Source organism: Aptenodytes patagonicus, chromosome 2 (genome assembly GCF_965638725.1).
Source record: "Aptenodytes patagonicus chromosome 2, bAptPat1.pri.cur, whole genome shotgun sequence".
NCBI lineage: Eukaryota > Metazoa > Chordata > Aves > Sphenisciformes > Spheniscidae > Aptenodytes > Aptenodytes patagonicus.
The window spans coordinates 51,569,369-51,579,764 of NC_134950.1; the positions used below are offsets into that span (position 1 = coordinate 51,569,369).

Here is a 10,396-nt window from a genome sequence, read left to right on the forward strand (position 1 = left end):
TCTGTAATTGGTTTATCTAAAAGTATGGAGGGTTCCTTAGCATATCTAATGTAATGGAGATAAATTAAAACAGTCATAACTTTATTATAAATAAGAGAGGGGGCAATATCCTTTTATTAAAGATTTTATTGAACTGGAAAAACTTGTTAAAAAGATGTGGTTTTTCTGTAAATATTCTATTTTTTGAATTAGTGTTTAGTTTTAATGTAAGTCGCACAAATGTGTTATTGCTGCTATGGATGGTATGGGCCTTGAGCTTAATTTTTACAAAGGAATAAAATGGTCCCTGCCCTGAGGAGCTTGTAATTGTGAATCCTCTTTAGAAGTCCCCCCAGTGCGTTCAAGACAAGACCATAACTTCGAATTGCATTAATCTGTCCTCCTACCTCTTGGAATTTAGAGTGCTGAAGTCTATTGGATTGTGTTATAAGTTAGAAAAGTTGCAATTAACCTGTCTAGGCTGAGCAGAGACTGGGAGAACAAAGATGCTGACTCATGACTACTGTGATAACCGTGTGTGCAACTTAATTGTTATCTAACGAAGTTCAAGGAATGTGGTAGATGTTAACATTTTGTATACAAAGCAAAGCTATGTAATTGCCAAAGCAACTACTCATTGCAAATAAAAGGATACAAGTTAGTTGTTTGAATTTTAATTTCTATTAAATTGATTTTAAGATACATCAAGCCATGTCTATATAAGCTTACATATGTTATTTTTGGAGATATATGTGCAGAGTTATTTTACAAGTTGCATTAACTCAGAATTATTAAGCTTTCAGTTTGGAACTTTTATGTTACATACATGAAGTTTAGATGGTTACAGGCAATTTACTGTAGTAAGGGCAATTGGATGTTAACATCGACAGCTCAGTGGCAGCACAGATTACTTCTCTAAGACCTATTCCTTCTAAAGATTCATTCTTTATCATTACCTCATTACTACTCTTATATAGAATGTAAAGAGAATATAAGACTTGTGTTAATGGCTATGTATTTGTATTAGATTCAGTCAATGACGTATGGTACAGTTGCAGAACTAATTACAAAGACCACTTAGTTTTAGAACTATTTTTCTCCTTTCCTTTTTTATTCCAAAATTTTATTCCAAATGTATATAACTTGTATAATTTTATTTCAAATTTAAACAAAATTTTGGCTTGTTTTCTTGACCAAGTTAGCAATAAGATATATTTTGGTCATCTGTAAGACAAAACGTATTTGATCTAAAAACAACAACAGGTGGGGTGCTTACTGCACGTATTGGTTTCTTAATCAGAGATACCTGTAGTCTCTGAAAAGGAAGGTTCATTTGTAATGATCCTACTCAGGACTGGAATGTAACGGGAAGAGTTTTCTTAAGACTTGTAGGAATTCTGTTTGTAGGGAAAACCTTGAGAATGTTATTTTTCTGTCACTTAAAAGCAAAATTTAATGTAGACTGTGGTTCATAACTTCATTGAGCTTTATTTGTTATATTTCACACTGCTTTTAGCATATGCTTTTGAATTGGAGATCAGCAGAACAGGTGTTAGACAAAGTATGATAATTGCTTTCTTTGTTCATTCTAATTTAATTCAGGTTATTTACATGTGAAAGGCCTAAATGCTTTCTTTTTTTTTCTGAGTGAAAGATAAAGTACTTCCCCCCCCCCCCCCCAATTATCAGACGGTTAAGACCATCCTTTGCTGTGATGTTGCTAAAACTACTGCATTAAGCCTTTTTTTTTTTTCCTGTCACATGTTAATTCAATATGAAAGGAAATCATATTAATAAATCTTTGGCTAATACAATTGAAAATTCTTTTTCATGTATATCCAGTTGAAATTTTTTTCATTTTTCTGAGAAATGAAATATTTTTAGGGTTTTCACTCAGAGGCCATTAACGTTTCTTCCTGTCTCTTGTCGAATTGATGTAGGTCATAATGATTACGGTTATCAGCAACCGTCGTATCCTGAACAAGGCTACGATAGGCCTTATGAGGATTCCTCACAACATTACTACGAAGGAGGTATCTATATACCTTCACGCACATACGCACATACATTCCCTTTCCTCCCCCACCCGCAACGGGAACAAAAATTCTTGCACAACACGACTTATACCCATGCAAAGCTCTTGTAGAATACTAGTTGCTGGCTGTCTTGAAAATTGCAGGGAACTTGAAGCATTCAGAATAATTTCTTGCAAACACCTAAAATATATAACCACAATTTGCCATTTCTAACAACAGTAAAATGACTAAAACACTCTAGAGGTTTTTTTTTTTTTACCTCAATGGAAATTTTTGTTTAAACATAAATTTGTTGGTTCAGTTGTATATTTTTTTGTGTGTGTATATATTTTGTATAATTATAGTGCCGTTAGGAAACAGCTTGCTGATCTTGTGTAGCTAGTCTGTGCTCTTGTAGCTGTCCTTAATTTTGTCTTTTTTAATTTTATTTAGCATAGTCATGATCTTATGACTGTGATGTTCCAGTAAATGTAATGCTCGTTTGGCAGAGAAAATGCTGCAGTTCAACTTTGCAAAATTGGCTTTAACTGCAGTTTGTTTGGCCGAATTCCTTCTGTTTGGTTTGAGTTTTCTTTGTTTTGTTTAGTTTTTGAAATCAGTATTGCATTTTCATTTTGTTCTTGTGTTGTTGGCTGTGTATCTTAGAAGGAAAAAAAAAACCTAATAAAGTAGGTATCTTTATAAGTTTTTGCTTTCTTGCAATCATCTTGCAGGAAACTCGCAATATGGTCAGCAGCAAGATGCATATCAAGGACCACCCCAACAGCAGGGTTATCCACCACAACAGCAGCAATATCCAGGCCAACAAGGCTATCCAGGACAACAGCAGGGTTATGGTAAGAACCTGAAGACACAGACAGCAATCACAGAAAAGACTAAGAGGGATCCTCGTATGTTACTCCATCCCTGTGTTACTGGGTGGAAAGGCCAGGCTTGTGCAAAAAAGCTGTGTGCCCGCAATTTCACTGAGCCAAAACAAGAAAGTGTAGAAGACAGCGTATTTTGGGAAGTAGATCTTTTGGCAATCTAGGACAGTGTGGTAGCACAGAAAACCAAAGGTGACAATATTATAACAGATGTCTGTAATTTAGAAAGACCCAGAAAGAATTAGCTATTTTCTGTCCTCTGTAGGTGAACACAGACAGGTGGGCACAAAGATAGCAAAGAGCCATTTATACCCTTTCATTTGGTTAGGAATGGTATCCATACCTTGGATTTGCCATTTAGAACAAAATCTTTTAAAAACTAGTTTAAAATTTAATCCAACATACATGAATCATTCTTTTAAAATGCTTGTACTGATCAATAAGGAAATATGAATATAAGCATTGCCAATGTAGCTTTCAATAGAGCTTGTCTTATAAATTTGCACTAGTAGTGCAAACCTTCTGATATACGGCAGGAATGAGAAATCCTCTGCCACAAGTGAGATAACGTAGTCCTTGGATTCAAGGAAAGCCTCCCACACGAGAAACTTAAAGTAGTAGTATGTAATTTTTGTGCATTACTTCTGAAAACTTGAGGTCAGAAGAGCATACTGAAAATACGGCTCTTGTAAGGTTTACTTGCTTGCATATTGTAACGCTGTACATATTTATCTCAGAAGAAAGAATCTCTGAAATCTAATTCCATATATTTTAACTTTTAGCTTTGTTGCAGGTTTAAGTGCTAAAACTTTCAGCATTGTGGGTATGCGAGGAAGTACATGGCTAACTTGTTTGCCATGTAGATAAATGCCAGATTCAATTAATTAAATTCCAGTTATGTTGAGACAGAGTTAAGTTTTAAGAAGATCCACTGAGATTTAGCAAGTTTTCTCCTTTTGGAGGTTATGGATGAATTGATAGTTCTAAAATAATCATAGAAGCATAGAATCACAGAATCATAGAATAGTTTGGGTTGGAAGGGACCTCTAAAGGTCATCTACTCCAACCCCCCTGCCGTGGGCAGGGACATCTTCAACTAGATCAGGTTGCTCAGAGCCCCGTCCAACCTGACCTTCAATGTTTCCAGGGATGGGGCATCCACCACCTCTCTGGGCAACCTGTGCCAGTGTTTCACCACCCTCAGTGTCAAAAATGTCTTCCTTAGATCTAGTCTCAATCTCCCCCCCTTTAGTTTAAAGCCATTCCCCCTTGTCCTGTCGCAACAAGCCCTGCTAAAAAGTTTGCCGCTGTCTTTTTTATAAGCCCCCTTATAACATTATTATTATATTCCTGTACTTGTATTCTGCTAAACGTAACATAGGAACAGAATGAAGATCAGAGTGAAGGTCCATCTAGCTCACTATTCTAATTTTTGTAGGTAAAGAAATAAAATCTCACTCTGAAAATTTAGGTTAAGGAAATACTAGAGGAAAGGGATGAAGAAATCTGTTGGAGCAACTTACCCACTGTAATCTGTAAACCCAAATAGCATACTTCTCAATTGCTATTTTTAGCAGAAATAGATATTGAAGTTCCATTTTTATTTTATAAAATCTGTCACTGAATATTTAGATTTCAACTATAAAGGATTACTGTGAATAAATACAACCAAGTTTCATGTGTCAGATGTACACAGCACTTTTTAGGATGTAGTATCCTTGCTCAATTTAATACTTAATTGCTTTCTAATTTGCAAAAATAAATCAGCATCCCAGTCATTATTATCAATCTTTAAGGTTTTGTTCCACTGTAGAAAGCTGAAACTGCATAGTTCAAGGGGATTTGAGGCCTGAGGAGAACGGTAATAGCTTATGGAGCTTTTCTTCTCCAGGTCGTCTTTTTGACTGTCTCATAGATCCAGAATTACTGAAAGAGTTACCAGCTGATGTCATCTTAATGTCCAGCGCCTGTAGCTAAAACTAGCCCTCTCCAGCACTGAATGACATTATTGCTAGAACAGATCTGTTTCTTTGGGGGGAGGAGGAGGAAGGTGTTGGTTTGTTTTAAAACAAAGCACTTCTGAAGACTTGCAAATCTTCCTGACTCTGCCAGTTTTTAAGGGGTGGTGGTGAAAAAGCTAACTTAGATCCTCTGCAAAAGATCCGTATGGAGTGTCACTGAAATACACAGTACACCATCTCTCCCAAGGTAGGAGGGGATGAGGTTCATTTTGTTTGGAACATGTCTGCGCTGTCTGATGGCAGTAACGTGCAGCTTCCAATAGTAGACAGGCTGAGTCCCTGTGAATAGTAACAGAAAGAGTTTGTATTGACAAAAGAACTGCTTCCTTTTACAGCCAAAAAAGGCTGGAGCCAAAGTTGTTTGTCGGTTTTTGGTCCCGTCCCCCCCGTCCCCCCCCCCGCATCGTTTTCCTGGAAAGTTAAGATGACCAGAGGAGTATGGAGGAGAGGGTGCTTTTTTCCATCCCACAATAGCATTTACTGGTTGTCACATCTCGCATTTTATGCATGTAACTTGCTTGCCTGACATCCCATTTATGATTGCCTGCTGTGGTGTGTGCCTGCTGTGGAACTGACTTTCTGGCAGTGCAGCGCTTCTAGTCTCTTCAAAAGGTCCAAATGCTAAACGCAGCTGATCATCTGCCTGCTCCTGGCATTACAAAGTTCTGGATCTGGAGCAGCATACAGCAGGAGGAGAGTGTGCCTCCCTAAATCCTGGAGAGTGCTCATGTTTATGATTTGTCATTTCTTGCCTTGTTCTTCCCTGTCCTATGACCTCATGTGTGGAACTACGTGCATTGGTAATAAATAATTAATATATAAATAAAGGCAAACATTTCTGCGGTTGGAGCACAGGCCCTGTCAGCTAAGATGCTTTCCAGGGTGAGAGGAGGACCACTGATCCCTGGTATGTTTTTAGGTAGGAAAAGACCTAATTGCACAGTAGTGATACTTCTTAGCCCTGCTCAGTTGTAAAATTCCATGCTTTTACTGTTGTCTTCCTCCTAACACCTTAAGCAATCTCTTTTTCTTTTTTTCATTTACATTTTAATGATCTCCAGGCCCCTCCCAGAGTGGTCCAGGACCTCAGTATCCCAATTATCCACAAGGACAAGGTCAGCAGTATGGGGGATACAGACCTACACAGCCTGGACCACCACAGCCACCACAGCAGAGGCCTTACGGATATGACCAGGTATTCTTTCATTTGATGAGAAAGTTATGATTCTTACACGCTCATTTGATAATCTCAGTTTCTTGTGAACATTTAAACTAATGAATTTGAGGACATGGTCTCTCAGGCATGTATATACAATTCTCACGGATTTTATTTCCAGGTAAGTTACCCAGAATCATTTGTCTGGAGGTGTGATTAGTCATTTTCTTCTGAGTTTACAAAGTTTTAATGCAATTTGGCAAAGTGAGGCACTCCAGACAATATTTTTGGACCTTAAAAATTAAGGTGATCTGTTTCATAGCCTCATGGTGAATGACTAATATGAAAGGTGAGGTTCCTAAATCTCATGGTGGATCATTCTTCATTACTGCTTTGCAATAAAAATGGTTGAATTAATTTTCCACGAACACAAATCCAGTAATCCTCCTCTCCAGTTGCAGAACCGGTGTGCAAATGAAGTCCCTCTACTGTAGAGCTGTGTGGGGAGACATGAAGCTTATTTTTGCGCACATTTTCTCTGAGCAGTATAAAGGAACACTGAACATGGGAAGGAAGTGACCTGAAAAATCAACTGCTTCTTTCCTATCACGACTAAGATAAGTTTAAAACAAACAAGAACCACCAAAACTCTTAAGCTGGAGTTGTAGTGGAGGACTCCTGTAAAAAATTCTCTTCTAATTAAAGGATGAAGCAGAGGTTTTATTCCTGTAGAAGATGCTAAACTGTAAAAATCTAATCTTTGCGATATGAATCGTTCAGAAATGTCATTAAAACGTACACTATTACTTTCCTCGGCATAAATAAAATGGAGAGTAACTAAATATACCTTATGATCAAGTTGAGGTTCTAGTGTTGAAATAAAATCCTGATATGTCAGTAGAAGATCAGTTGAACTTTCAAGAACTTTCCCTTGGAAGTGTGAATAGCCGTAATTGCCTGTGTTTTAAAAGGAGAACAGTTGGCTTCCTTTCTGCAGAAATTAGAAAAGACAAGGAAGAAGGAACAAACTCCTTCAGTGTGGTAGTTTAGAGATGCAATTACTTCTGATTATTTAACAGATAAACAAAATGCTCATGCACTGAACTAACAGCTTCCTCCTGCAAATAATAAGCTACAGGAAAATGCTTTGCTTGTGGCCAATGTAGGGTCAAGGAAACTTAATCTCAATTTGCTGAGTTTCTTCCAGCTTTCTTTGCAGTAGAAATGGATAACCTCTCTGTAGATAGGCTCTACTCCTCCAGTTTGTGTGATCTAAGTTCCACTGGGAAACTCAATTATAGAAGACCTCTCTTTCATACTAGCCATTCTCATAGCAGTTGTGCTGCTTAAATTCTCATCTGGCAGCTGTTCTGAAACTCTTCTTCCTGACTGATTGCCATAGTACAATGGAAAAAACTGGCATTGCAACATAAAACTGGAATTTAAAATACTGCCTTATCGTGATGGTACTTAACATGGAATGGTGGTGGGACGGCAGTTTGGAGAATGTTCACTTCGTAGCACGCTACTTGTTTCTGCAAGCCTTGAACCCTGTGGTGAAGGATCATGGTAAGCATGTAGCATGGATGCTTTCACCTCTGCCCTCCTCTGCACTACATGACGTTCTGTCAAAAGAAATAGAGAATATCAATAAGAGTAATAATTCTATGTATTGGATCTATGGAATAATTGATTCCCACAGGATATGTTGACTAGTTCCTCATGTTCACTGGGGTGTGCCTTGATTTTTGAGATACATATATCAGTCCATTCTGTGATGCTTGATATATGAATATTTTTAGGTATCTCTGAAAGCAGGTTAGTTTCCTAAATTACTTTGAATTTAGGTGACCTTGTCTTTTTGAAATCGTTTTCAAAGTTTAGCTGGGAAGTAATTCCCATCTTTTATTTTTGACAGTGTTCTGCAAACTTCACAGCAGTCTATTGAATTGAAAGATATACTCTTCTGACCAAATTAGGTTCCTGGTTTTAAATCTGTATCATCAGTCTTACTTTTACATTAAAACACAAAGGATGTTTAGTGAGATGAAATGCTGTATTGGTATATCATACTGGTTTATCATTTAATGTTATTTGTTTCCACCTTTTAACATCCTAGTTTATTTGGATGGTCTTCTGATTTCAGCTTTTAATACAGGAAAATATGCCTTGTGGTCTAATTATGTATTTTGAATTTCTTTCTTAGGGTCAGTATGGAAATTATCAGCAGTGAAAAAGTACTCACATTCCGGTAGGCAATATCTGTTAGCAGCCATACTGTCTCCTCAGCACTGTGGACATCTTCCTGAGATAAGAACCTCCCATTCCATCTAGCTTTTGGAAAAATCTTGTGGCTGTTTTATGGTATACAGTCTTTATGGGTTAATTGTTAAAGACTGTAGATTCTCAGAAACTGATTTCACATCTCTACTCTAGATGGCAATATTGGACAGAAAATATGTGACATAACAATTTGCAGTGAGTTGAGAACTGTATGTCAAATAGACTGTTACAGACTGAAAGGTGCGAACAGCTTTGTATGTTTATGAAGGTTATGGGAATTTAATATTTTTTCCACAGATTTTTTTTGTAAGGGGAAAGGGGAAATTCACACTTTTTACAGCAGCAATATTTTGTATATTATGTTTTTCATGGGGTGAATATGCAAGACAGTACACTACTGTTAGAAATGGGTTGGGGCATGATAAGCGCTTGATTGTATAAGTCTCGAAATGGTGTACAGTAAAGATAACAGTGGAAAAAAGAGAGCGAGCATCATATATCACTGATAGGTTCATGTACAAAGAATAAGAATCCCAGTTATCTAAACGGGAACATAATTAAGGACAGTATAATATAGTCTTGTGCAAAGATTAATTTTTTAAGCTTTCCAATTTTTCTGAGTGAAGCATTTTTGTAAAAATTGTTTCTAACATAGTTTGACAATTTTCTGCAACATTTTTGGGGTAGCAAGATAAACGTTTGGGTTTTATTTCTCAAGTGTTTTGTCACAGCTTTGCATAAGCAAGCTGTAATCCCTCTTAATAATTGCAATAACAAAGAAAATGACAGGTGTTAATTTTACTTGGCTTGAATATGCAAAGAACTTGAAAAAGAATATGGAGGACAGGACTGTATTGTATAAGTGTATTTTAACTTTTAGTTGAATAATTTGTATGTATCAAAATAGCCTAGAAGACTTTTGTAAAACCTATCTAAACTTTCCTAACTGGGAGTTAATATCTTTAGAAAGGGGGCATTTTTTGTGTGTGTCCATTTTTCTTATTGGTTAACATGAGACCAAGGGATGTTTTATAACATCAAATATAAAACCTGTTGATGAGGTAAATGCCAAATTTTGTTTTGAACTGCATTAATGCTTATAGTGTTGCATGTGAGGTAGAGGCAGCACCTTGATCAATAGCATAGTACACAAAAAATTGGTTTTGAGACTGTCCTGCAACTGTATATCAGATAAATGGATATTCTGTTGTGCGGGAATATATGCGTTCAAAAATTCCTGTCAACTTCTATAAAGGACAAAATTAAAATTAGTCCAGGAGTAAAATAATTTTTTTTTTTTTTTTCAGTTTCCGATCATGTTGGGGGGCGGGGGGAGGGAGAAAAACAACTGGTGTTCGTAATATGTATGACATTATACATGGAAGACAAGATTTTCAATTTGTTCATCATTTTTAAAGGGAGAACAATTTTCTTAAAGTCGATAGAAAATACACACCAAGGTTTGAACAGATATGGCATGAGGAACATTATTATGAATGAAATGCTTGTAGGTTCTGTGCCAATTTTCTACCACTGTGTACTTCATTGCTATTTAAAACTGTACTCCATCAATTCTAACGGAAGAATAAATTATTTGTGATTTTAATTTTCTCATTTGTTTCTTTAAATTAGATCCCTATCACTCTGTCTCGTCTGGAGACTCTGCTGTGGGTTTTTATTTTGTAGAAGTTTGGCCAGAATAACCAAACTGTATTTGCATTCTAGGACTTTATCAAAATTCTCTTGCCATAGCCAAGTTAATTAGAATTAACTGTTCAGTAATCAGCATGTTGTGTAGGTTGTTCGTTACGAAATTCTTCCTCTGAAAATGAAGGTCCATGAGGCTATAATCAAGATGACTGAATTAGATAAATGAGTTGAGGAGGCAAAAATGTATTGAACCCAACCTGGTGTAGATATGTTATCTCATTTGAAATAAGCTCAACTGACATTAAGAAATAATTTGTCTTGCCAGCCCATCTTCTGTTGTCTTATTCTCCTTTTTAATGGAAACTAAAATTGCAATTTTAATAAGCAGAATTTCCTCCAGGGTTT

At 36.6% G+C, this 10,396-nt stretch overlaps 1 protein-coding gene across 3 annotated transcripts in view; it reads left to right on the plus strand.

Moving 5' to 3' along the window:
• SS18 (SS18 subunit of BAF chromatin remodeling complex) overlaps nucleotides 1-9,947 on the plus strand; it is a 44,419-nt gene extending 34,472 nt beyond the window's left edge. For 2 of the 3 annotated variants that reach the window (XM_076329811.1, XM_076329812.1), the window contains 3 exons: nucleotides 2,729-2,851; nucleotides 5,964-6,097; nucleotides 8,265-9,947. In XM_076329811.1, the coding sequence (XP_076185926.1) occupies nucleotides 2,729-2,851; nucleotides 5,964-6,097; nucleotides 8,265-8,291 (284 nt within the window). In that variant the 3' untranslated portion in view covers nucleotides 8,292-9,947. Of the gene's footprint in view, nucleotides 1-1,919; nucleotides 2,013-2,728; nucleotides 2,852-5,963; nucleotides 6,098-8,264 lie in introns of all 3 variants that reach the window. The other variant, XM_076329810.1, reaches the window with a different exon arrangement.
• The last annotated feature ends 449 nt before the right edge of the window (nucleotides 9,948-10,396 follow it).